Raw genomic sequence first — 27,210 nt, forward strand, 5'->3', positions numbered from 1 at the left:
AAACACTTAGGTGCTTTCTGTCTCCATATAGGTTTGCCTGTTCTGGAATGTCATGTAAACAGAATCATACAGTAGGTGGCCTTTGTGACTGGCCCGTTTCACTTAGCGTAATGTTTTCAAAAAGTTCATCCGCGTTGTAGCATGTGTCTGTACTTCATTCCTTTTTATTGCTGAATAATATTCCATTGTATGGATATATTACATTTTATTTACCCATTCGTCAGTTGATGAACATTTTGGCTGTTTCCACTTTTTGGCTATTATAATGGAATAATGTTGCCATGAACATTAGTGTACAAGTTTTTGTGTAGACATGTTTTCATTTCTCTTGGGTATATGCCTAGGAGTGGAATTGTTGGGTCACATGGTAACCCTGTGTTTAACCCTTTGAGGAACTGCCAGGCTGTTTTCCAAAGCACCTGCATCATTTTGCATTCCCACCAGCAGTGAGTGAGGGTTCTAATTCCTCCACATCCTCGTGACATCTTTGATTATGGCCACCCTAGGGGGTGTGAAGTGGTATCTCATTGTGGTTTTGGTTTGCATTCCCCTCATGGCTAGCGATGTTGGGCCTCGATTGTCTACTTCCTTGCCGACATTGATATACAACTTTTTTTTTTTTTTTTTTTTTGCGGTACGCGGGCCTCTCACTGTTGTGGCCTCTCCCGTTGCGGAGCACAGGCTCTGGACGCGCAGGCTCAGCGGCCATGGCTCACGGGCTCAGCCGTTCCGCGGCATGTGGGATCTTCCCGGACCAGGGCACGAACCAGTGTCCGCTGCATCAGCAGGCGGACTCTCAACCACTGCGCCACCAGGGAAGCCCAATATACAACTTTTTAACTTTTCCCAATCCCATAAGTACAATATAGTATTTTTTATGCTTATTTGCATTTCTGTTAATAGTAGGTGTGAGTGTCTATGCATATATTCTTACCCCTTGGGATTTCTTACTCTGTTGAATTTTGTTCATATTTTTTTAGTTTTCCATTGGCTTTCCTGTATTTTAGTGTTTGATAAGTATGAAGTTACTCTGTATCAGTTTGAGATACCACGAGTATTTTCTCTGACTGTTATCCTGCTTTTAACTTCAAGGTGTCTCATTGAAAAAACTCCTTAATATTAATGTAGTTAAATCCATCCGTTTTTACCTTCTGATTTCTGCTTTTGGGATCCTGTTTAAGGAACCTACTTGTTTCCTAAGGTTAAAAATATATTAAATTTTTTTCTTTTGTTGGCTTTATAATTTTGCCTTTTACATTTAGATCTTTTATCTGTCTGATATACAGTTTGAAGTAGGGATTTTATTTTTCTCCATGTAGAGATAAGTTTCCTAACACTATTGTATAAAACAGTATTTTCCCCACTCGCGTATGATGTTATATCATATAGCAAAGTCTCATATGTGTCTAGGCCTATTTCTGGATTTTCTGTTTTATTTTCCTGGGCCAGTATCATTCATGGTCTGTGTGTGTGTGAATTGTTATTACTTTGGCCTTGTTTTAAGTCGTAATATCTGGAGTGATAACCGTCTCCACCTCTGCCCACATACATGCAAAAAATGAGTTTGTACATTTTCTGTTTAAAATCTTACTGAAGTTTAAACATTGATTTTTTTTTTTTTAACCGTATGTCCCAACCCAGGAAGATTTTTTTTTTTAATTTATTTTTGGCTGCGTTGGGTCTTCGTTGATGCGCACAGGCTTTCTCTAGCTGCGGCGAGCGGGGGCTACTCTTTGTTGCGGCGCGCGGGCTTCTCATTGCGGTGGCTTCTCTTGTTGCGGAGCACGGGCTCTAGGCACGTGGGCTCAGTAATTGTGGCTTGGAGGCTCTAGAGCGCAGGCTCAGTAGTTGTGGCACGTGGGCTTAGTTGCTCCGCGGCACGTGGGATCTTCCAGGACCGGGGGTTGAACCCGTGTCCCCTGCATTAGCAGGCGGATTCTTAACCACTGCACCACCAGGGAAGTCCCTAAGCATTGATTTTTGAGGAGAATTGACATCTTAAGTCATCCCATCCTTGACTGTGAATGCCTTTTTTCTGGTTAGGTTGTCTTATGCGAGCTTTAATACAGTTTAAAATTGAAGATCGGGCTGGTTCCTAGGCACGTAGTTTTTATTGCTATTTTGAGAGATATATTTTCGGATTGGTTATTGCTTAGTTTAAGGGAATGAGTATGTTGGGTTTTTTTTCACATTGTTTCTGGCAATCTTGCTGAACTCATTAGTTTTCTATGCATATGTTCACATCTACAGACAATGATGGTTTCTTGTGCTCCCGTCCATTCATATCACCGTCTTGCATCCTATGTTTTGGCCGTGACCTCTAGACTGTCGACTGGCAGTGACGGGAGCGATACACCTGCCTTGTTTTTGACCTTAAAGAAATGCATCTTAAATTTTTCATTAATAAGTATGGTATTTGCTGTAGAATTTTCATGTGTGGCCTCTTTTTTGTTTGTTTGTTTTTCCATTAAGGAAGTCTGCTTCTATTCCTGGTTAGACTTTTTTTTGTCTTGTTTTTATACAGACAAACAAGAGCACATACTTTTTTCCTGTTATTTTGAAGATAGTTATGTGATTTTTCTCTTTCAGTCTTGATGTAAGTAGATGGCAGTTAGCCAGATCTAAAGTGTGCCCTTTCTAATTTCTAAGAAAAAAAAATTGGTTTCATAGAGCAGGGAAAGTCTTCTCTAGTTGCTGTTGCCAAGAGGCTCCGAGAGTTGCTTTATTAGCTGAGAGCTGTCCAGTCCCCCTCCGTTCGACCTGTCGGTTTTGTTCTGTTGAGTTCTGCGTGGTGCTCACAGATAGAACAGGAAAATAGAACCTGACCTGGCCTTGGACAGGGTTCCCATTGCCGATTCTCTCCCCAGTACTTCTTTCCTGGTCATGGGTTAGGAAGGATGCTGAGACAGCATTTTAGCTGGTTGTTCAGTTGATCATCGAGTATTGACTCACTTCTGGGCTGGCGGTTCTGCATCTCGGCTCCTAAACTTTCTCTGGGTTCTGGGGTGGAGGGCTAACGCGGCTCAAAGTGACAGCTGAGAACACCGTGAGCTGGCTTGTGTGTTGAGTTGAGGAGACGTTTGTCTTTTGCAACCGGCGGGAAGGGACGGCTTGTGGGTTGATGCCTCAGAGTCTCTCAGGTGGCAGCTGGGAGAGGCCCTGTGTGGCAACATGGAATTGTTTCTCCCTTTGCTGGGGTCGGTCCGAGACAAACAGGAGTACCGTAAGTGGCAGGAGGCTGTGGGAAGAAGGGGGGCTCCGGGTGGCTTGGACAGCCTTGGTGAGCACACAGTTCTTTATGTTTCTGAATTTACTGTAATGTTAAATCTTCTTCATACATTGGTTTTAAGTTCCACTTCGGTACCTTCCCTCCGCGTTTTGAGCCAGTTAGGTTGGTGGGATAATGCAGCTCCAGTTTGACTGGAAACAAAAGTTTGGGGATTGTGGGGAGACGTCTGCAGATTTGGTTTTGGGAAAAATCATAAACAAGCTGGAGATGAAGCCTACTTAGAAAAGGGCGGGGGGGCTGGGCGATGGTTTGCTTTGTACCGTATCCGTCACTTCTCCGTACTTTCTAGCCATTCTGACCCCAAGTTCGAGATCTGGAGACAGTCCGCCTACCTCTGAAGATGCCGTCTCGGCTCTGAGTGAAGCCAGAAGTGTGGCTGGTCGCCTGCTGTCGGAGCTGTGTTCCTTACCTGCAAAAGAGAGAGATTGGACACCTTGATCTTTTAAGTTCATATCCATCTGATTCAGCTTAGCTTGCCGTTTCGTGAAACACTTCTCGTGCACAGAGAAGTTGGAATCCCAGGCTGTTAGAGCGGGAAAGGGCGTTGGAGGCCCCTGGCCCCCACCTCTTGTCCTCTAGAGCAGAAAACCGTGGCACGGAGAGGCCACATTGTCGGCTCCCACCAAGCAGGATTTTCCTTTGGGGCTGGAAGGAGTGCGGGCTTCCCAGAGTCCCAGGGCCAGGGGCCCGAGAAGGGAGAGGGCTGGACAGGGAGGCTTCCGTGGGTCCCGCCCTCGGTGGCTGCCGTGGCCGGCGTTGCAGCGTCCGCCGTCCGCCACCACCGTTCTGTGGAATCGGGCATCGGCTCGCGCGTCCGCGTTCCCTTCGCACGCAGCCGTGCAGCGCCCACCAGAAGTTTGAGCAGGTTAGCCCGATGGGGGACCTGCAGGCTCCTGGCCCGGGGTCACCGTGTCACGCTTGCCGTGGTTCTGAGGCTGGAAGATGTCGTCTTCAAAGGGCCGTACTGTCCCAGTGTGGAATTTTGACTTACTGCCACCTTATTTCCCAGGTAGTCCAACGGGAGAAATTCTTGCCTGGCACGTGGAAATTGTTTTATTCGATCTCTAACGCAGAGCTGATGTTCACTCTGTAGCTCATGTGTGTCGGACGCACGAATTTGCATTTGCTCCAGGAGCCGTGGCCCCTCTGACGGAGATCAGAAGCCTAGCCGATGCTGCAGAGTCCCCGGTGGTGCCGGGCATCTGGCTTCCCTCGCGGCCCTGGAGCTGCCTCAGCGGCCAGAGCCGCCATCCCACCAGCCCTGCGGGCCGGCCCCGTCCCTCCCACACCTCTGCTTGCGCCCAGTCTCTGCCGAGAACCCCCCTTTGGTTTTGTGGTCCCGCAGCTGTCCTGTTGGCGCCACCTGTCTTTTTCCTCACCTGAGGATGGTTCTGTGGTCGCCTGTGAAATGCCTCCTTTCTTTGTATGCCTGATGCACAGGTGACGAAACAGTGTTCTGATTTCTGTTACTCGCATTACTGCGGTGGCGTGTATCAAACATCTTCAGGTATTTCTTTGAAGGAAAGAGGAATTTTTTGAAAAGAAGGAAATTGTTGATACTATATGCAGTAGAATATATAGACAGCTTTGCTAGCGGTGCAGTTAGTTGGGAAGTATTGATGTTTTGGCATTGGGTGGTGGTTGGCTTACTGCAGGTTGAATTGCTAAAAGCAATTTATGTAACCTGTTAAGTAGACCAAGCATTTGTTACACTGGATTAGGTATTTAACTTAGTTTCCTGGACTTTGATGATTTTTTGTTGACTTAGTGTGAGATTGACTTTCTGATTACGTGCTTCAATTCGATCTAATGAATTTTCCCTGTCATTATAATTGGGACTCAGCGGAGCTAGGCCAATGGCGAGGTTGCTTATAGACCAGTGCTTATAGAAGCTAATCACCCACATTCTTTTCTTCGTATAGAAGCGTTTTCCCTTGCTTTTAGCTAGGGCTGGTATAGAGTGCCGTGTAGATTTTGGAGTCATTATTGGTCACATTTTTTGAACGGGTATGAAGAGATGGAGTTTGCTTGTGTTGAAATATTTGGTAGAAAACGTTGGTTCTTTAAAAGTAACAATTGATTTCTGGCTCTTTTGTGAGAAGGAAATGCTCTTACGCTCGCGTTCTGCACCAGGGTGTGCCTTGAAGACCCCTTGCCCTTCTCCCATCTCCTGTATTCCTTACCTAGGTGGAGCTAGCTGTATTTCTGGACACTTTGTGTTCTGAAAGCGGAGATCCATTCAGAGGCTGACAGACTTGTCCCTAGAAGAAAAGGGGCATAAATATGCCAAATGCAAAACCACAATGATTTCTTTGATTGCAGGGACCTTTGGGCCAGCTTGCGGTAAGAACTTGCCTTTAGAAGATCCTTTGGTTCCCATCCATGTCTCCCTCTCCTCAAAGGGATGGCAGCCCGATGGACAGTGGGCACATGCCCCCAACATGGACAGACTTCCACGGAGGTAAGCTGCTGTCGGTGCCACCCAGGCAGACGTGCGCCCTCCTGGTCAGCCCGAGCTTTGCCCCCATCCACACCTCGTGCACGTGTGTCAGAGGCCCTGAGGCTTTCTCTCTTGTTTCCAGCCAGGGCTAGGGTTCCGCCACATCAGGTAACAAGTAACCCTGTTTCCACGGGGCTTAGGAATGAGTGGAGTGCAAGGCAGCTGTGGCCGCTTTCTCCGGATGAGGACGGGGATTCCCCTGAGGTGGTGCTCGTGAACTCACGGTCGGCCCTTTGTGGTTCTGTGTCTGTAGTTCACCACACGTCGGGCTTAACTCTGGTCACTGTGAGCCGCTGTTGCTTTGGAGACAAATTTGCAGAGTTTGTTTCCCTTCTTGCCTGATCTGGGGGGACATTGTTGACGGGGCTGCTGTCAACTGTTGTGGTGGGTCCTCCGCCTGAGTCTGGTGCGTGTGCAAATTAGAGACCAAGCTCTCAGATTCTAGAAGGTGTTGCTCCAGATCTTGACCCAGGGAAGGCACGGCAGACGGGAACTCCTCGTCTCCCTAGGAATGGACGGCAGCCCTGGACCGGCTTGGTTGCTGCCGGCACAGCCTGTGTCCTCCTGCTGTATTGCTTTATTCTTCAAGGAGTAGATGCAGCAGAAAATATGAGTGTATTTCCTAGCAAAGTTTTGTTGTCGTTTTGGTTTTTGTCTTTAAGAGCTTAGGTTTCCGGTTGAAAAGAGGAGAAATTTTCACTTGTCTCCCTGGGAAAAGGTGCTGGAAGTCGTTTCACTTATACTGGTTGAATGTAAAACTTTGGAAGGGGAGGTATGGCTGCTGAGAGAAATGGGTTTTAACCCGAGTGTGATCTTTCTGGCTTTGCTAATGGACCTCACTTCTCCCCTTCTGGCAGTGACGAGTGGAGTGAGCCAGTGGGCGTGGCAGGATTGCTGGCTGTGCAGGGTTGCGAGGTCTCGGGGGCCTGGTTTTTGCAGGGCTGTGTTCTAGAGCACGAGGGACCGCGTGGAGGGGCTGCTGGGAGCTCTGGTCAGTGGGAGTCACTGCAGGGGGGTGACTCACGTCATGAGGAACAGGGAGGCGCCTCCCCGCGGACATTTCCTCTATGACAACTTGTGCACGTTTTTAAGAAAGGAAGCATCTTCATTGTTAACTTTTGGGGTGGGGTGGGGCAGGTAGCTTATTCCAACCCATTAAGATCATCTTTCTGACTGTTGTAAGGGTCTCCTTCCCGAGCTCCCGGGCACACTTAGGAGCTGCGCTCGCTCTGGCTAGTGTGGAAAGTATTGGGAGGATCATCTCCTGGTTCTTACATGTTCTTTTACTTTCCAGGTCCCGCATATTGTGTTTACTTTCTAAGAGGTGCATTAAGCCATCTGCAGTCCGTTGCTCTTTCATTCGTGGACTGTCTGACGAAAACGACAGCAGCTTTAATATAAGGGAGCCAGTACCAACCCAACTTCCATGTGAGAGCAGGAGGTTATGAACTGGAGGTTATTAAGTGAATTTAATTCTAGCTTCGCTTCTTGGTTTAATAGCGAACCAAGTTTGATATTACTTTTTCTGGTTTTAATCAAGTTTCTGCCTCCGTTTGACATTGGGGAAATTAGAGCGGGTCCATCGGAGTCACTGTCAACAGGAGTGGCACGTTCTTCACCTGACTTTCTGCTGTCTTCTTTGAGCAAATGATGATTGGGTCTCTTGGCCCTCCTGCGTGCACCACAAGTGTGCGGGGTTGTGTCTATCTTTACCTTGTTTCTAAAAAGCACTCTTGGTAAACGGGGATCTTTGGCAGTTGGGTTTAAGACTGGCCCCCCTACAGCCCTTTTTTTTTTTTTTTTTTTGCGGTACGCAGGCCTCTCACTGTTGTGGCCTCTCCTGTTGCGGAGCACAGGCTCCGGATGCGCAGGCTCAGTGGCCATGGCTCACGGGCGCAGCCGCTCCGCGGCATGTGGGATCTTCCCAGACCTGGGCACGAACCCGCGTCCCCTGCATCGGCAGGCGGACTCTCAACCACTGCGCCACCAGGGAAGCCCCCTAGAGCACATTTAACTAGTGTTCGCTTGTGCCATACTGAAAAAAACCAAGCCGAAAATGTTTCCAACGTATTCATTGAGGTGTGTGAGCCCTTAATGACTTGGGATTTGAAGTGTCTTTCCACACAGGCAAGCCCACAGGTGTTTGCTTTTTAAAAACTGCTAGTGGGATTTTGTGCGTGTGCAGAAAGTCCTGGGGATTCTGAGCGCTGCCTCTCCCTGCAGCAGCACGTTCTGACTGTGTTGTTCATTTGTGTCCGAAGGTCGTCCTCTCCCTTGATGCTAAGGCCCAGGTTCTAGGGTCCCTGGCCCTTGCGTCAGCTGTCCCCCCGCTGCCGTGTCACACGCCTCCCTGCTTCTGGGCACTCGGAGCCCTGCTGCCCCGCCTCACTTGGGCCAGGGATGCAGGTGTGGGCTCTGCACCTGGACCTTCTTTGGTTGGTGAAGGAAGGAGATGCATAACCAGGCAGTTATCACCCCGAATAAGTGCTCTGGTGGCTGGGGCCCAAGTCCAGGAGGAGGGAGATAGCAAGGAGGTTGTCGTAATAAAGATGCCCGACTGAAGGAGGGGGAAGGGAAAGCCACACAAGGTAGGCGCCAGCACATGCGACTCCTGTGTGCTGGTCTCACCGCAGGGCCAGAGAGGAGTGTTGTTCAAGGTCAGGTAACTTAGTTTGAACTGTATTCGACCACAGCAGACAATTGTATACATGCGCTGAGTTCTCCTAGTTTGTTATAGAGTAGCGTGGTTATCTGCTCCAAAAAAAGAAAAAAAAAAAGAAGTACACTGGAAACATTTGACAGAGGTGGGTTTCGCCTCTTTGCTGCCCTAGTTCCCTCCCTGCGTCTCTCGGCCGTTCCCAGTGCCCCCCCTCGCCACCCTCTTGCTGCTGAGTAGGAGGAGGGGCCTCCGGGGGATGGGAGGAGGGCGCGTGCAGGTTCTCTGCAGCTCCCCCTGAGGTCCTGCTCCTGGCCGGCCACCTCGGGGACTCCTGCGAGGCTGTGCACGTGAACCCCACCCCGGTTCCTGAAAATCGAACCGTGTTTCGTCACTTTGGTTAATCAGAGACTCGAGAGTTTCAAACCACATGTAAGAGGTGTGAATGATGTGATATGAGCATTGTTGGAGCCCTCTGTTGTAGTTTCCCTTTCTCTCTCTCTTTTTTTTTCTTGTATTCTCATTTCAAACTTGAAGCAATAACTTGAGTCACCAGACTTTCTAGAAAGACAGTATCTTGGCTAGTCTGACATGGATATACATGTGTTACTCATTGTGTGTGGTAAGAAAAGATGTGGGCACTAGAGGACGTTGAGGTGTTTGACTGTAAAAGTCTAGTCGTGTCATCAAAAAACGTGAGCACCCCATGGATCTCATGAGTCTGAATAATGCAATTTGCCACCAGTATCCTTCACGCTGTCTGCGGGCCTGTTCAGTCTTTGTGGCTGAATCTCACTTTTATCACATAGTTGGCACATAAGTGGGCTCTGCGGATTGGCGGGGGTGGGGTGGATGGGGGAGGGTCTCACACTGACTGGAGAGCTGCTTTCTACCTGCCGGAAGGCTCTGAAGGTGGGTTCGAGCTAAGGGAGTGTTTCTGGATGAGCCCCCTTCTCGAAGATGTTCGTAGGTGCTCCCTGATGAGATGTTTGGACACGTTGGGTCTAGTAGGTTTCCGTGACAGTATTCTCAGAGCTGCTGAGCCTTGAAGGGAAGTTCAGTATGTGGCATTTCCTAAATCTGTTTCTTTGTGGGACCCTTCTTTCTCTCTGTGTCTCTCTCTCTCTCATGGTAAGTTTCAATTCTATAAAATCCCCAGACGGAGCCCTCTGGAAGTAGCTTCTCTTGTCAGCACTTGGGAAGAGCCTTAGAAGGCATCCACTGTGGTTAAGAACATAAGTCCGGAGATGCCAAGTTAGCACCCAGTAACAGCTTTCTGTGGGTCTCCTGCTGGTATGCCGTCTTTAGAAAAGCATTCCTTTCAATGTTGGTGGTTTAAAAACTGGATAAATTGACAAAGGACCATGAAGCATGATACAAAAGGCAATCACTGAAATAGCATGTTCATGTTTTAAACAGTTTTATTTTTCAGTAGATAGTTTTCTGAGTGAAACTGTGGGATTTGAGAGAAAATAAGCTGTAAAAGTATTTGTGCGTGTCTTGTTCATAGGAAACACAAAGATCACAAGTGCTGAAGCCTATGGTAGGTGTAAAATCCTAACAGAAATTGTTGGGGGCTTGGTGGTGTTGGGGGGTGATTAATACCACATTTCCCTAAAATCTTTTTGTCTTGACTTTTCATAAAAGCTTGCCAAAGATGTTTCTAAGATTTTCTCTGCCCCAGGTGGGGGTGTGGTTCACTCTTTGTTCCTTTAATGAACACTCGAAGGTTAATAAGCCGCTTTGTTTGGGGTGGACTGCAGCCATGGGCCCTCAGGTCTGGGGAACGAGACAGCCTTCCTCTGACGGGAATTTCTAGTGTCTCATTCGCCTTTCTTTTCCTTGGTTACTGTTAGTGCTTGGCCTCCTTTTCCTGCTTGTCCTTTTGCACACTCGTCCAGTCCAGGGTCTTCACTACTGCCCGAGCTTCCAAATCTCAGTGCCTTGCCTGGACTCTCCCTAGGCCTCAGATCCACTTAGAGAAACGCCTGCCGGGACGGTCCCCCTAGAACGTCCCCTGGCAGCTTCACATTCAACCTGCAGAGCAGGGACTTCTTCCCTCTCATGAGCCAGGTCTGCGTGCGTCACAAGTGTTCCCATTAGGAAGGGATTGATTGGAAGGTGCTTATTTAATCCAGAGGCAGTAATAACTTAGAGCCGGAACACGCAGGGGGCTTTAAAACCTGCCAGTGCCCCGGCCCACCCCTGAACGGGGATCTCGGGGCTGTGGCCGGACTGTGTTTGTGAACAACCCGATTTAAATGCCCGAGGTGCAGGGTCCCCTCCCAGCAGGCCACGCATCAAAGATGCCTTAGAAACACGTTCAGGCTTTAAAGGGGTGAGCACGTCAGGAACGTTAGGCCTTTGTTTGAAGCTGTCTTCGAGGGAACCATGTCGAAGGCCCTGGTGAAATCACCCGTGGGCTCTGAGAGACGGAAAATCTGGAGACAAGAGTCACCAGCACGCTCTTCACCAGCGGCTCTCTGGGGTGGTTTGCCTCCCGTCCCTCTTTTCCCTCCCCTTCCTGTCCAGTCGCTCCCGCGGCCCCTCCCATGGCCCTGCCGGCAGGAGAGCAGGGGCGGTGGGCTGGGAGCGTGCCCCCGAGGGGGGTGTTGGGCGGCAGCCCAGGAGGGGCCCACAGAGCCTCCTGCCACGGGGCTCCCCCTGCCGCCCGGGCCTGGAGGCTCCTGCGCGCCGTCCAGCAGGCGGGCGGTCCCTGCCGGGGCCGGTGACGGCCCATCTCTGCGCAGCCCGCTCCCGCAAGCAGCTGGCCTCACGGAGGGACCGAGGTTACTGTGGGAGAAGCCTCCCCGGGCCTGCCCTGTGGGCTTCTCCCGGCGGGACCGAGGACAGAGCGGCCCGCCCCGGCTCTCGCCCGGGCACTGGGGGCCGCAGAAGCGCGGGCAGAGGCCGAGGGGCTGGCGGGTCGCGGAGCTCTGCCTCCGGCTCTTTCTCCTGGTCTGGTCTTCAGGGACCGCGACTCATCATTTGAGGTAAACGGGCCACCTGCCTCCCGAGTCGAGAGGACTCTGGAAAATGCCAGCTGCTTCTGGAAATGCTCGACCTCACGTTGTTAGACTCTAAGTACATTAAAACCTGGCGGGGCGAGTGGGAGGTGTGCCAGGAAGCGATACAATTGGTCCGTTTTATCGTCTGTTTGTGATTCCTCTGGGTTGTTTTCCTAGGTTTTTGGCTTGTTCTTTTTAAACACAGTTGATTTCAGAGTTCCTTCCAAATATCTGCCCTGCGTCCATGCCGCTACTTTCTGTGTTCGCTATTTGTCGGCCCCCATTAATTTTCTATACTGTCTAAAGAAAATGGGTTTGGGGTTTATGTTTCTACGTAAGTGACGTGAACATGAGAAGGTAGAGTCTCGGAAAAGGGAGGAAATTCACGCACGTTTTCATAAACGTGATCAGACGCGCAGCTCTTCAAAACTTCCTTTGAGCGGCAGTTTCCCAGATGCTGGATTGTTTTTTTTTATTTTGTGGAGAGCGGCCAGATTGTCGGTCCACACGCAGAAGGGAGCACCAGTGCTGGCCCAGGGCAGAGCCCGTGCCGGGGACGCAGAGTCCGTGGGCGCTCAGTTGTTTAGTCACCGGCTTTGGTCGCACGAAGAACTGGCAGCTACAGCCCGTCTGGCCTCCTGCAACTCTGCGAGGACAGCTTTTCCCTCTGCAGGAGCCCTGGCCTCCGTCTGCCCTGGTGGTGCAGTCAGGCTGCTTTCTTCCATGAGGATTGCCTTTCTCTGAGCAACAAACAAAAGCTTTATCCTGGTGCCTCCGGCTAGGATTTTAACAGTCTCCCTCCACTTTTGCTGCCTTGTGTCATCTTGGGCATCATACTCGTTGATTCCAAGTGTAGAGACAAGGGTGTCTTTGGTTCTCGTGAGCCGCCTGCCACCCCCAGGCTAGCGGGGCCCTCATTTCCCCGCAGTGATCTGCTCAGTCATTCAGCCACGTTGGGGGAGCCCCGTGCCCACACTGTGACAGCCACCCTCCCAGCTTCCGTTGCCATTTGGAAGTCATCTGCCGCATTCCCCATGGACCTGGAACAGCTGCAACTTCTGGGAGAGGGAAAAGAACATCTGTTTTCTCTGAGTGATTTTTAGCTTGCAAGCATCTGTCCTTGCATTTCTGGGAAAAACAGAAAAGATACAGGGAGCCCTTTGTATCAGACTCCAGGGTGACCACGGGTAGAAGCAAAACAAGTTACTTTTGGGTGGACTAAACTAATCCCCAAGTAAATCTTGCTTTGAAATCACAGGGGAATACGTTTCATTTCCATCATGGGGAAGAAAAAAGGTCGGCTCGGCACCAAAGATAATAGAGAACGTCCAGACGTTTCGGGGAGCGGGGCCATGGCTTCCTTTCTCTCCCCCGAACACACTGTCCTAGTGTAATTGAAGGGAGTCCCTGAAGACATTTGGCCGCTCCGTTTTATGCTTTTCTATCCAGAAAGTTGAATGAATTAAAATTCCAGTTAGGCTGAATATTTTACTTCACCAAAAAGAAACTCAACTCTGTTTTCTGGCTGTTGCCTATAATTTAAAATAAGTATTAATTGTATTTCTAGTTCTTTTTGTCTCAACATACATCTTCTGCCTATTCAAACCTTCGTCTGACGTGTCTAAACACAGCTGATGTATTCGGGTAAAACAATTAATTATGCCATATGCTTTCTTTTCTAAAACTTCTATATTTCTAAGTAAATTTCTAAAAAAAAAACCAGTATCATATATGAGATCACAAACCTTACTTAGATTATGTAATGAGGAGTGCTTGGTATGTAATCAAAGAGAAGCCTTACTCCCGGTGAGGGGAAAGAACTCCTCTTTCAGTGGTCCACGCAGCACAGCAGGACTTTCAGGAGTTTGGGTGAGTAAGGACATCTGCTTCAACATGGAAACATGGACTGCTCGAACCAGGCCCTTTTAATGAACCCTGTCTGGGAGCCGCACGTTGTCACGGCCATTACTGACCGACCACGGAGCCAGACGGAGCACTCAGGCTGGCTCTTCTCTAGGCGTCTGCATGGGGCTCTGTGGACACTTATGTGCTGTGATGGAGTCTGCCTCACCGAGGCAGAAATGGAGCTGGGGGTGGTGGTGGTTCATGTCATGGTCGGGTGTAGGGGCAGGAGACACGTATCCGTATCACCTCGGCAGTCTCAGGTCTGCGCCCCAGGGCTGCCTCAGGGAGGGTGCCCCGGATTTGCACGTCCGATCCAAGCGTAGCTTGACTGTGTCCAGCAGCTCATCGTTAACGAACTTACTATACATCGAGAACATGTGCCTGTTATCTAACTGTTCATTCTGGGGTAGAACTGTGCAGAAAATAAAGATGAGTGAGGTGGCCAGGAGGTTGGAAGGAAGGGGAGTGAGAGTTCAGATAGCAGAAACGTCTCCTCGGTACAGTCCGGCACCGGACATTCAGGCATGTTGCAGGAGAAGTCCCTTACTTTGGGAGCTGTTTACCGTTAGGGTATTGTAAATACCCTGAAGGATGGAGATAAAAGTATAAATATGAATTTGCCACCCGTGCATTTGAAGTACAGCATCTGTTACGCGTGAATCTTCTAATGCCATACGTTATCTTAACACTGAAGGTACCTCTTAAATTTGCAGAACACAATAAAGTCTTCTTTTTCAGCCGTATTTGCCCTCTGCCAGTCCTGTCTGATCTCTCTGGGCTGGGTCTTTATCGGAGAGTTAGTACTGAGCCCTCAGTAGTCACTTCTTTTGGTTTTATGGTTTTGTGGTGGATATTTCTGACATATGCTGTGTAATAGCCGTTAAAATCTTCACCTGGCAGAAAGAGAATCTTGTAATTATTAGCAGTATTTCACTTTTAGGAAGAGAACATTTTTAGCTTATGATTATGGCAGACTTGTTTGACGTAGCAGTTTATGATCACTGACTGTTGTGTTTGCTCTTTTATGAGGACAGAGCAAGGGGGGAAAGTCAAGTCCTCCTCTTTCATCTCCCAGGGCACCCTTTCCATGCTTCTCTCTGTTATTTCTTTTCTGCTCCCTCAGATTTAGGTCATTTGTAAGTGTAGTTCCCTGATGACCTTGTAAGGATCTTTACGTTTAAGCAGATGTTTTTATCCATCTTCGTTTTTAACCAGCATTCAGCACGGAAACTTCCCATTAACAGATCTGTTGCCGTTGTGGCGAATATGTGCTGATGCAAAAGACAGGAGCACCTGGGGCGGGGGCACTTAATTACTGAAACTCATTGCGCACACGTGCACCCAGTTAGGAGGCGGCCTCTTCCAGGAGAGAGGAGCCTGTGACGTAAACCCGGAGAAGAGCGTCTTAGGGGCGGCTCAGCGCTCTTTCCAGTTTGTTGCAGCACATGAGGACAGAAGTTCTTGTTCTTGGCACGAGGGAGCAGGGCGTGTGAATCCCGCAGGTCACAGGCAGACCTTTTGTAAACCGATGTCTTTTTTCAGGCAGTAAGATGAGAGTTCATTGCTCTCTGAAAGGAAACCAGTTAAGAACAGTTACCCTAGAACATGTTTTCTTCACAGGAGTCCTTTAGAAGTCGCATGGAGTCTGTGATGTTTGTTACTGTGGTTCTTGCTGTTGAGGTTTCTGACTCAACATTAAGTCTGGCTTCGGGCCCCAGCTGCTCCCCTTGCCCGCGCTAACGAGGTATCCGCGTCTGCAAAGCGGAAGAAGCTGGTTACCTAAACGGACAGGATTACCGGGAGAATCAAATGAAATACTCCTCATGAGGATCTTCGGTAAAGCATACGGTGCTGCGGGGTCGCACTCTTGCGGGCTGAGGCTGGGACCCCGCCTGCTGCACCAAGAGGAAGACCCGAGGCGCCCCGGGGCTGTCCCCTCAGAGCCTGTGGTGAAGGAGGGTGTGGCTCTCCCCAGGCCCTGGAGGACTCTACTCTCCCCTCCTTCCGCGAGTGTCCTGGTCCCAGCCGACTGGGCCACTGGTGGTCGGGGGTGGGGGCCGGTGAGAGATGGCCTGGAGGGACAGCAGCTCTGGCTGTGTTCTCCCTGTCATGTCAGGTTTCTGATGGTGATGGAGCGAGCGGACACAGAGGAGGCCTCAGGGAAGCACTGCAGACCTGGCCGACAGGCAGGCCCGAGGCCTGGTGGGGCTGGGCAGGCCGTGGGTGGTGGAAAATACGATGCAGACGTTTCACACGTGCGGAGACTCTCACACCTGACGTTCATTTCCAAAAGCACCTTTTTCTTCTCTAGAAACTCCTCTCTTGAGATGACAGCCCTCTGTCCCAGGAGGCACCGTATCCCTGGCACGTGGAAACGCACCTCCCTCTTCCTCTTGTACTGATGATAACCTTTTCCAGGTGTCGGTGTTACCTTGCGATGTCAGGAAAAGTCCCGTGCTTCAGGAGAGTTGCTAGAATATTCTGTTCTTTTAAAACATTCAAGGGCAAAATCATTTGCCTCCTTCCCATCCTTTCTTCCCTCCTTCCTTCCTCTTTATATAGATATTTTTAGAGGATGTTAATTGATCCATTTCTTCCCCCACCCGTTTCTTCTTTCTTGAGAAAATTTTAATTCATACATCACAAAGAAATCATCTATTTCATTGTAGATTTTTTTTTTTTTTTTTTTTTTTGCGGTGCGCAGGCCTCTCACTGCCGTGGCCTCTCCCGTTGCGGAGCACAGGCTCTGGACGTGCAGGCCCAGCGGCCATGGCTCACGGGCCCAGCCGTTCCGCGGCACGTGGGATCCTCCCAGACCGGGGCACGAACCCGTGTCCCCTGCATCGGCAGGCGGACTCTCAACCACTGCGCCACCAGGGAAGCCCTCATTGTAGATTTTTAAACTTATTATAATAAAACATTGTGACCTGTTCTGTTTGCATTTAAAAGTGTTTCCATCCGTAATTTTTTACTGCTATATTTACAAATTAGTGTTACCTATTTTTTTCTTGATTATAGTACCTGGAGTTTATTTAAAACATAAAATAGATTTCTCATTCTAATACTTTTCCATTTAGCATGTATCTTTATTTGTTTTCCTTAGGTTTCCTTCTTTTTTCCTTCTTTCCTAACTTCCATATTGAACACTTAAAATTTCTCTCCACCCCCCACACCGTTTTTTTTGGCTTGGTAATGAAAATGTATAATACTGTGTTTTCCTCTGAATAAATCTTTGGTTGTATTGTATAGCTTTTGGTGTATGTAGTGTTTCCAGTATCTTTGGATAATTCGTAGTGATGCTTTTGATTTTTTCCTAAGGATTTGATCCAGAAATCTTCAGTTGATTTGTTTCTCTTTGTGCCGTTTCAGGTTTTATTAATAGCGCAGTGTCATTTTAGTTGGTATTTGCAGGTAGTGGCCTTTCTCTTGTTCCATGCTTGTTTCCAGCACTAAGAGACTTTGTCTTGGACCAGTGTTGTCCTTTTAGGGCCTCATGAAAGAGCGGAAGGCTGGGCTGTCGTCCCCCCCACCCCCGCCCCCGCCGTCATTCCCCACCCCCATGCTTATCCTGCTTCAATTTTCTGTTTTCTTAATTTATTTTTTTAATTGAAGTGTAGTTGATTTACAGTGTTCTGTTCATTATTGCTGTGCAGCAAAGTGATTTAGTTATACATATATACATTCTTTTTTTTATATATATTCTTTTCCATTCTGGTTTATCACAGGATATTGAATACAGTTCTCTGTGCTATACAGTAGGACCTTGTTTATCCATTCTATACAGAAAAGCTCACATCTGCTCGCCCCGGCCTCCTCCCCCTTGGCAACCACAAGTCTGTTCTCTAGGTCTGTGAGTCTGTTTCTGTTTCATAGATAGGCTCATTTGTGTCATATTTTAGATTTCACATGTAAGTGAAATTGTATGGCATTTGTCTTTCTCTTTCTGACTTATTTCACTTAGTGTGATAATCTCTAGTTGCATCCATGTTGCTGCAAATGGCATTATTCCCTTTTTTATGGCTGAGTAGTATTCCATTGTACATATGTACCGTATCTTCTTTATCCATTCATCTGTTGATGGACATTAAGGTTGTTTCCATATGTTGGCTACTGTGAGTAGTGCTGCTGTGAACATAGGGGTGCATGTATCTTTTCGAATTAGAGTTTTGTCTGGATATATGCCAGGAGAGGGGGATTGCTGGATCATATGGAAACTATTTTTAGGTTTTGAGGAACCTCCATACTGTTTTCCGTAGTGGCTGCACCAATTTACATTCCCACCAGCAGTGTAGGAAGGTTCACTTTCTCCACGTTCTCTCCAGCATTTGTTACTTGTAGACTTTTTGATGATGGCCGTCCTGACTGGTGTGAGGTGATACCTCATTGTACTTTCGATTTGCATTTCTCTAATAATTAGCGACATTAAACGTCTTTTCATGTGCCTATTGGCCATTGATTTTCTGATTGATCTTCTCATTTTCTTCTCTCCCCATTAGTTCTGTTGTGTAGGTAATGGATGAGACGGGCCTCTCCTCTGAACACCCATAGCATTTTGTGTCTTTGTGGTACCCACCACAGGCTGGCTGGTGGTAGTTATTTGCCCACTTTTCTATTATGAAAAGTGATTTATTTAGGAAAAGAGCCTGAGCCCTACTCATTTTACAGACCTCCCAGTGACACTGTGTGCGTAGGAGGCAGGAATCACTGAAGGAATGCTGGCATCTGTGAGACAGGAACAATTAAATCAGCTATTTTTGAGGCCAGGGGTTGTGTTCTGTGCCTTGAGTGCAGTTGGAAGGTGCCGTGAATGTCAGGGAGTTGCTCTGACCGTAAAACGAGGTGGGGTTTGGGTTTCGATACCCGTTTCCTGCCTCCACGTTTCACAAGCCTCCCAGTGGCCCTGAGTTCAGACAGGGGGCGCTCTGAAGTTAGTGTGCTATTAATAGCCCAAGTTCATGGGCTCTGCTGTGTGCCAGGCGCACCCCTGCGCGGTGGGTGTTCTTTAGTCCCAGGAGCAGATGGGAAACTGAAGGCGGCTTCGGACCTGGTCTCAGGGTCCCAGAGCTGGTGCGGGTCAGAGGCAGGATCCAAACCCGGGCTCGAGAGTCTGGGTTCATGCACAGCATCTCAGCAAAAAGGTACCTTTGCTTTACAATCTACACTCCTAAGGAAGTCTGTGACGCCCCGCTGTTTTAGTAAGACCTCCTGGGCTCAGCCTTTGCTTACCGTGCAGATGCAGAAGCAGAGCTTAACTTCATTTCAGAACTCATGGTGTAAAGATCTTTGTTAATGGTGCAGAATCCACCCCTTTTCTTATTCACCTTGTGTTAACCTTTCCGTCGTCTGACGTCTGTCAAGCGCCGTGGGGGTTGTGAACGTGGGGAGCGCCAGCTTTCAGCCACCACCTCCAGGCAGTGCAGGGCAGGTTTGCCTGTAAGCGGTGTTGTTGTTGATGTTGTGTGTGTACATTAAATTAATTTCCACGAGCAAAAAACTACCAAAGGCAAAATCAAAAGACAAGTGAGGAAAATGCTGTGTTTGTGGCTCATGTTACAGGAGGTTACTTCCCCTAATATTAGGTCAATAGAAAAACAGACAGAGGATAATAAGGGCTCACAAAAAAAGAAAGCATGCATGACTCTTCAATATATAAGGATGTTCAGCCTTACAATGAGAGAAAGGCAAACTGTGAGATACGCCCCCCCTCCCCGGCCCCCCGCAATGGGTTGATGACCGTCATTTGCTCAGGCTGCCGTAACACGGCGCCACAGACCCGGCGGCTTAAACAGCAGAAGTTTATTCCCTCACAAATCCGGAGTCTGGAAGTCTGAGGTCGAGGTGTCGGCTAGGCTGGCTTCCTCTGAGTCCTCTCTCCTTGGCTTGGAGGTGCCGTCTCCTCCCTGTGTCTTCACACGCTTGTCCCTCTGTGAGTGCCTGTGTTCTCATCTCTTATGAGGACACCAGTCACATTGGATTAGGGCCACCCTAATGACTTCATGTTAACTTACACCTCTTTGAAGACCCTGTGTCCAAATTCAGTCCCGTTTTGCGGTACTCAGGGTCGGGACTTCAGCATATGAATTTAGGAGGGGGACACAATTCATTCACCTCCTAAGCATGACTGGAAAAAAGTTGGATTATATTGTCAAGGGACATGGTGCGTTGGCAAAGAAAAGGGAAATGAGCTCTCACCCGTTGCTGGAGGCGGTACAAATGGAGCTTTGAAGAATAATTTGTCATTATCTATTTAAATTCAAGTGGATTCCTTTGACTCAGCCTCCAGCAACTCCCCAAATGATACATCCTGGAGGTTCTGATAGCAAAAGAATGGGAGCAACCTGGTGTTGTCAATAGGGTGTGGGTTAGTTACGACTTAAAAAAAAAAAAAAGGGAATTACTTTATGGACAAGTATAGAATGCTCCAAGGAGAAGCAAGGTATAGAAGAGTGTATAGAGCGTTACATTTGGATAGAAGTGGAGAAGGAGCTGATAGGTATTTGCAGAGATACTTCTGTGAAGTCACGGAAGATGCGCCGCTAGGCTGGGGGGCACGGAGGCGGGACAGCCAGGAGCCAGGGGCGAGAGGGAGACGCCTCGCCTTACACGCTTTGGTGCCTTTTAAGTGGTGACTCCTTAAGTTATTAAATAAACAACTGTTTTCTTTCCCTCATGAGAAAATTCTCTTACAAGGCCATTCGTAACTTCCATTGTCTGGGGTCATTTTTTAAACATGAAATTATTCTGATTAAAATCATTCTTGTTTTAAGAATTCTTATTTTCCTTAGAGTACCTCACGCGTCATTCACTTGGCAGGTTTTATGAGGGCAGTGATTCTGCATCTGGGCCGTGACAGTGCTTGGTCACTTAGTCGAGCAGGTCACGTGTGTCCCTTGACCAGACCATCCTTCTCTAACACTCATGCCTCAAGGCCTGTAGGGCAGTAATAATTTTTTCATTCTGGTGTAGAATGTGGATGAATCATTGTTCAAGATTTTATTCCGCTCAGAAACTCCCATGCAGAGAAATGCCGTTTAGTCTTGTTAATTGGACTTTTTCAGTTTCACCGGGTTATTTCGAGGCACGTATGGGTGAGGCTGTTGAGGGGGCTAATAGCACTCTGCCTGTGATTAGTACCCCGAGCTTCGCAAAGTGCTTTCACGTTCATTATCTCATTTTCTTGTCAGGTGAACCGTGAGGTTAGGGATACAGATTATTGCCATTTTTTTCTGGCTGAGGCACTCCAAGCTTAGGTGTCACACAGTGAGTTAGTGATGGTCTCCTAGCTGGAGGCTGCAGGGTATAACAACTGGTTTTGCCAAGGGGAGGAGGGAATTAACCGGTCAGCACTTCTGAGCAGTAGCACTTCAGGCTTAGGGACATTGACTGGGCAGTTCAGTGGTTTTCAGCAGGGGCGACTTTGGCCCCCAGAGGCCATGGGTGGTGTCTGGCCCTGAGGACTGGGGATGTGCTACTGGCCTCTAGCGGGTGGAGGCCAGGGATGCTGCCCAGCACCCTACAATGCACAGGGCAGCCCCGCAACAGAGGTTATCCAGCCCCAAGTGCCGGTGGTGCCGAAGAGGAGAAACCGTGCCGGAGCCGCGGGGAGCGCTTGGCCTGCAGCCCTCAGAGCCCATCTTTACTTTCCTGAGCTGGTCCATTTACTCCCTTCTGAATGTTTCTTCTTTGGGGGTGGGTGGTAGAAATTATTACTTGGGATGGTGACTGGTGGCAGATTTAAGAGGCCTCTTCCGCCTGTGTTGAATGAGTGTCCTGCCCCGGAGGTGCTGCGCGGGGGCCAGCTGATGCGGCGCAGGTCCTGTCTGCACCGCAGGACTCCACTCATCCTGAGACCCGGCCTCCACTCTGCCCCTGGTTTTCATGACGTCCGCAGCATCTCTGTCCCAGTCGGCGTGGGAGGCGGGCAGAGCTTGTTCTTAGTACCCTTCCCTTTGGGTCAGAAGGAGGAACCGGCCGCTGAGGGTTAGAGTTGGGGAATTCTAGCCAGGACAGGGTGGAGCCAAGCAGACCCAATAGCCTTGGACTCGCTGGGACCGTGGGAGAGAGTCAGCCTAGAGAAGGAGAAGGCTTGAGTCCAGAGGAATGCAGCCGTGGAGGAGAGTGCTGGGGGAGGTGACCAGGGGCGTAGTGGGGTCACCGGTTGGGCTGGGGGTCACCCGTGGGAATGGGAGGTGGCGGGTGAACCGAGGGCACTGCTGGTGGGGCTAGTCTTGGGCGGAGGGTGAGCCGGGCTGCCTTCCCTGAGGCAGGGACAGTGAGGACAGAGCATGGGCCTGGAGCACGGAGGAGGGAGAGGGTCACCCCGAATGCTGTCCTCAGAGGCCGGCGGGCGGCACACCTGGCAGTGGGAGCAGCTGTGCAGAAGCCTGCGGGCCTTGGAGCTGGGCGCAGGGAGAAGCTGGAGGTGAGAGGAGCAGGCGGGTGGGTCCGTGCTTGGCACGGGTTGGTCCGCCAAGCCACAGAGTTGAGAATTCATACTGGAATTTGGTAGAAGCTGTCAGCTATTTTAAAACCAGCGATGGTTTTGCATTAAAGAGAAAGGAGAGTGACCCTCGCTGCGTGAAGGACCCGTGGATACCTTTGTCAGCCCGTCCTCTGCCGCTTCCCCCAGGACTCCCTGTCGGTGGAGGGCATTGCCCCTGTCCATTTGAGCGAGGCCGCCTGCCCCGCCTGTGCCCCGCCTTCCAACCTTGCCCCGCCCCCAGTCCAGCCCCTCTCCCCGCCACGCAGGCGCCGTTCGCTGCGCCTGGCCTCTTCCCTGCACACCTCGAGGGCTGAGTAAGAGCGAGAGCCGGCCCTGGTGCCCTCCGGTGACTTCTGGGAGGAAGTGTGAAGTGTTTAGCAACAGGCTACAGGATGGACGGTTCTCGGGCCCTCCCCTCGCCCTCCACGTTAGGTTCTTGCTGCTGCACTCCTGCCCTACCTGCTGGCTGGCCGCACTTGACCCCCTCGTTCCCTCCCTCCACCCCCGCCCCGGTGCCAACTCATCCTTCGGTTCATCTTAAAAGGCAGCTGGTTCCGCCTCTGTGACCCGGCAGGTCCTGCTGTCCCCTCGCTTGGGGCTCACTCCTGGGAGCTGTGACTCGCCAGTCGTTGGAGGTCTGGCCTCCGCCTTAGAGACGAGCTCCCCACGGGGACCGGCTGCGGGGAGCACAGAGCCGGTGAGGCCGCTGAGCCCTCGTCCCCAGGGCTTTCCCCCACTCTCTTGCTGGCTTGGCGGCCGAGGCGTGCGGCACACCCCGTGGGGTGGGAAGGCAGGTTCAGCTGAGAGGTGGGACCAGTGGAACCTTTCTTGACGCAGTTTCCATTCCCAGACTGGTGGAACTGGGGAGAAAAGCACCTGGGTCCTAGGACCTGGCCAAGTCTTTAAAAAGCAATGGCCTGAATGAAGGACCTAGTGCTGTCTTTCTGAGTGCCCCCCTGATCTGGCGGACCTCGTGTTGGGTAGCGTTCAGGCCCTGGCCTGTCTGGTACCAGGAACGAGCTGGATGAACAGAGAAGCGGGGCTGGTCTTTTTTACTGCATCTTCCTCTCCAGGAAGGTGCAGTGAAGGCCCGGGCTTTATAAAGCCTTTCAGCTGGGGGCACCTGGTTTGCCAGGTGTTCTGCTGTTGCTGAAGTGCCCCTGAGGGTTACGGGAGAACAGGTCACTCTGTCCCCTGTCATGACTCCCTGAAAGGAGAGCGAGCCGTGTAAAGGGTTGTTTTGCTCCCTGAGTAGGTAGTGGGGAGCTGGAGCTTTGGAACGGAGGATGAGGTGTGGTCGCCTGTCTCGCTGCTTCCGGAAGCTGTGAGATGACCCTGAACCTCCGAGTCAACACAGACCGTTTCCCAGGGTGTCCTGTTCCTCTGCTCCAGCTCCCCACAGGTGCAGATGCGGGGTGGGGGAGCCTGCCTGCCAGAGCTGATCTCGTTGTAGGGAACTCACCCTCAACACCCACAGAGTAAAAGGGATGGGAGCTGGGCCAGACGGTGCCGTAGAAAAGAGAATGAGAGTAGAAACGTAAACTCCCAAGTTCCTTATAGAAAAACCATTTAGCTTTCCTGTGCCGTCAAAAATGGTGTTGGCCGTTCCCCGCAGTAGTTGCTTTCTCGCTCTCCAACAAGGTGCTCTTGGGGTGTCTAGAGGGAGTAGCATGGACCTTTTCCAGGAGCAGGTGTTCGGGAAGTACTGGCCTGGGGAAGACTTGGGCGTATCTGTGAAATAAAGGAGGGCCGGAGAATGCTCTCTCTGCTAGGAAGCAGGGGGTGATGGAGCCTGCTCAAGGCTGGTGCCCATGACTGGATGAATACTAAGTGAGTAAATGTTTGTGTCTATCAGGTAGACCCCAAACACATCAGGTAAGGTTTCCGTGCCTTTTCCAGTCTAGACTGGAATTGTCTTCATCATATCAGGAGTCAAGGGCGTTTAAAGACTTGAGAAGGTGTTCCACATACAGTAAAACTTGGGCTGTTTCTTTATGATATCACAGACTTGACTCCAGATGTCAGGATTTATTTAAAATTTAAAAAAAAAATTTTTTTTAAATTCTTTAAAAATTTTTTTTAAATTTAATTAATTTTTTTTTTTTTTAAATTTTAAAAGAAACTTCCTATACAAGTGTAGCGCAGGCACGAGTGCCTCCCTGAAGTGAACACGCAGTCAGCATCATTGCCCTTCCTCCGCTACAGGTGCCACAGGCCGCCTTTCCTGGGCTTGAGCGTGCCAGGCGCTGCCCCCAGCCACTTAGCTTGCTGTTGGTGGGAAACACAGACAAGCAAATCTAAGTGAAGATCAGACCAAAGGTGCTAAAGTGGAGGGGGGGGAGGGGAGCTGGTGAGGGTTTTCCTGATTGAGGAAACTGCGCCTCAGTCCAGAAGAGCAAAACTTTCAGCATTGCTAGAGCCAGGGAGCAGCGAGGATGGGGCCTGGCGAGGGCCCTGCTTGCTCTGAAGAGCTCGGGCTCAGCTCCATCCTGAAGGTACCAAAGAGCCTAGGAAGGGTTTTGTTTGCTTTTCTTCTTTTTGATGCGCTTGAAAGCAACCGAGAGTGTCGCGTTAGCAGGGAAGCAGCCTGGCGCTTGCACACCTGCTCCGAGGCTGTGGACCGGGCACCGCAGGCCGTGGCAGGTCACCGCGCCCCCCCCAGCCTTCAAGCTTGCCTGCTGTGGCGCGGGCACTCACTCGGCCAGGCGCCCAGTCAGAGGCTTCAGAGGAAGTGTGCTCCTGACCCCGCACCGGTGTGCCCTCATCCCCCGGGAGGGCTGGGTGGGTGTTTGCTAGCCTGTTGGCTTTCAAGGGAGTAGCACTTTGGGATTTGTGTCTGAAAAGAACCCTGGAAGCCATGGGCGCTACGGGGCTTCAGGAGAGACGGACGGAAGAGACGCAAGACACGGAGGCTGGTGAGGGGGCTGGAGGACTGGGGCAAGGCTCGGGCCTCTCTGCTCTCCTGGATATCCCGGAGCAGGGGGACGGCGGCCTTCAGGGTGGCCGCCCAGCTCCGGAGCAAGGCAGTGGGTGACAGGCCGCACCAGCCATGCCACCTGCCCTCTGCGCATCTCAGAGCTGCAGGCGTGGGGGGAGTGGGGGGGGAGGTGGCCCAGGGCTGTGCTCCGTCGCCTCCTGTCTGATGCTCAGGGCGGGATGGGTGTGCATGGTACTGGCCTTGGGGACTGGTTCCCAAACCCTTCTGTGCCAGAGGATCAGCCACTGAGGTGGTGTGAAAACAGGCGCGCCCCTCGGAGCCCTGGTGCGGTAGCTGTGGAGCGCACTGCCGGGGGGGTCTGGTGCGGGGCCCCTCCGGCACAGTGCAGGCTTCCCACCCAGTTCTCACTCGGATGCACTTTTCTCGCTGTTGTGTATTTATAAAATTTTCTAGTTCCAAAATGACAGAGCAAAATACCCTTAGATTATTTAAAACAATCTTTTCTGCTTTTATTAAAAGAAATAATTTGCCTCTCTTTTTGTTTTTCTGTAGGACACTAAATTATGGATAATAATGGAATATCTTGGTGGAGGTTCCGCACTGGACCTAGTAAGTATCACGCTGGATGTTTAATATGCATCAGAGGTCTTCTCAGTCAGTCTTGCTTGTAAAGATAATTCTGTTTACATTTCTGTTTCCCTTTTAAGTTGCATGAAAAAAGGACCAAACTATTCCTTATAGTAGGGATTTCTGCTTCTGATAAGTTACCGTAAATTATAGATCTTTTTTTTTCCTAACATCTTTATTGGAGTCTAATTGCTTTACAGTGGTGTGTTAGTTTCTGCTGTAAAACAAAGTGAATCAGCTATATGTATACATATATCCCCATATCTCCTCCCTCTTGCGTCTCCCTCCCACCGTCCCTATCCCACCCCTCCAGGCGGTCACAAAGCGCCGAGCTGATCTCCCTGTGCTATGCGGCTGCTTCCCACTAGCTATCTGTTTTACATTTGGTAGTGTGTATATGTCCATGCCACTCTCTCACTTCGTCCCAGCTTACGTCTGCATATAGATCTGCTTTTGAAGACAGCTTTGCTATTTCATGGGAAACCAGTGAATTCATTCCAAGCAGCCATGAAGGATGTCGCCTGCTGTGTCTGACTTAATAACAGTTTCTTATTTTCTAAAACTGGTTTTAACTTTTGTGGAGCTGGTACCCCATCATTGTTTCATGTTTCGGATGGTAACTTCGCTTCTAAAATATGCGTGGAACATCTTCATTTATGATTAATCAGAACTAGAATTTTTAAAAATTAAAATTTCATTTCAGAGGTAGGAGACGGGCACAGTATCACAAATGGGAGCTGCCGCTGGGCCAAGCAGGAACGCATGTTTCTGTTTACCGGATGCACACGCAGAGAGGCCTTGCTGCGCTCCCAGTGTGGCTGTGGTGGAGCTGGACCCCTGCCAGTGGCGGTGCTCCTACCTGGTCTGGACCTAGGTGTCCAGCCCACACACATGGTAGAGGCAGCTCCGGTGTAGGATGACCTCAAAGTCACAGTCTGTAACTCCCCTCTTGTGGTAAAACATGGTTACATGTTGGCCTCTGATGAGGTGCTCAGAAATAACCAGTAAATCGTGGGCATTACTTAAGTCGTCCTTGAGACACAATATGTGCAAAACAAATTAAAAAAATCTCACACGGTTGTTTCGCCCCTGACATTTCATCCCCACGTGGTTATGCGGTGAAATCAACGGATCAGCGCTCTTTCCCTGCCCGTCCTGTAAAAGCTGGGCTTTTGGGTGAGTGGTGATTTCCAAGTCAGGCCTGATCTATCATTTTAGTGTTAGAGTGTGGGTTCTGCTTGCTAGACGGTTGTCAGGGTGGTAGGTCTGCAGTTTTCACTGGTCTCACAGCTGAAGGAAGCTAGCGTTTTTTGGTGGTTACAGTTGACACAGATTTTTATTCACTAAGAAAAGAAATACCCTTTGGTTAAAAGGAGTTTACTTTCTCACAGTAATAGTAACAATTAGTATTTTGGGGGGAAGGTAGAACCTCTAGAACTGTATGTATCTCTGAAAGGCTTATGTACCCAATTTAAAAAAAAAATCACATAATGTTATAAACCGTAAAAGCAATTGGTTAAAAGGAAAGTTCAGGGGAAAAATTTAATATGGTATAAACAGTGGTATTAAAATGGAGAAAGCAGCTGGACAAATTTTATGACTTCCTTTGCTGCTTTTCTGTAAATATACATATGACACAAAGAGCTTTTCTTTTTTTTTTTTTTTTTTTTTTACTCCTTTGGGAAATACTACAGAAATGTAGAAAATTGCCTCGTTTTGTATAATTCGATTTACTATTATCTTAAGTGAATTTCATTTGTGGCATGTATAAAATGATTTGTGGGGACTCTTTTCCAACATTGAGT

The 27,210-nt window shown here is 49.6% G+C and overlaps 1 protein-coding gene across 3 annotated transcripts in view; it reads left to right on the forward strand.

Moving 5' to 3' along the window:
* STK24 (serine/threonine kinase 24) overlaps nt 1–27,210 on the forward strand; it is a 108,644-nt gene that overhangs the window by 57,833 nt on the left and 23,601 nt on the right. For 2 of the 3 annotated variants that reach the window (XM_027115949.1, XM_027115948.1), the window contains one exon: nt 25,331–25,387. In XM_027115949.1, the coding sequence (XP_026971750.1) occupies nt 25,331–25,387 (57 nt within the window). Of the gene's footprint in view, nt 1–5,611; nt 5,751–25,330; nt 25,388–27,210 lie in introns of all 3 variants that reach the window. The other variant, XM_027115950.1, reaches the window with a different exon arrangement.

This window comes from Aethalodelphis obliquidens, unplaced genomic scaffold, assembly GCF_003676395.1.
Source record: "Aethalodelphis obliquidens isolate GAN/ISIS:26980383/991018 unplaced genomic scaffold, ASM367639v1 scaffold15, whole genome shotgun sequence".
NCBI classification, from domain to species: domain Eukaryota; kingdom Metazoa; phylum Chordata; class Mammalia; order Artiodactyla; family Delphinidae; genus Aethalodelphis; species Aethalodelphis obliquidens.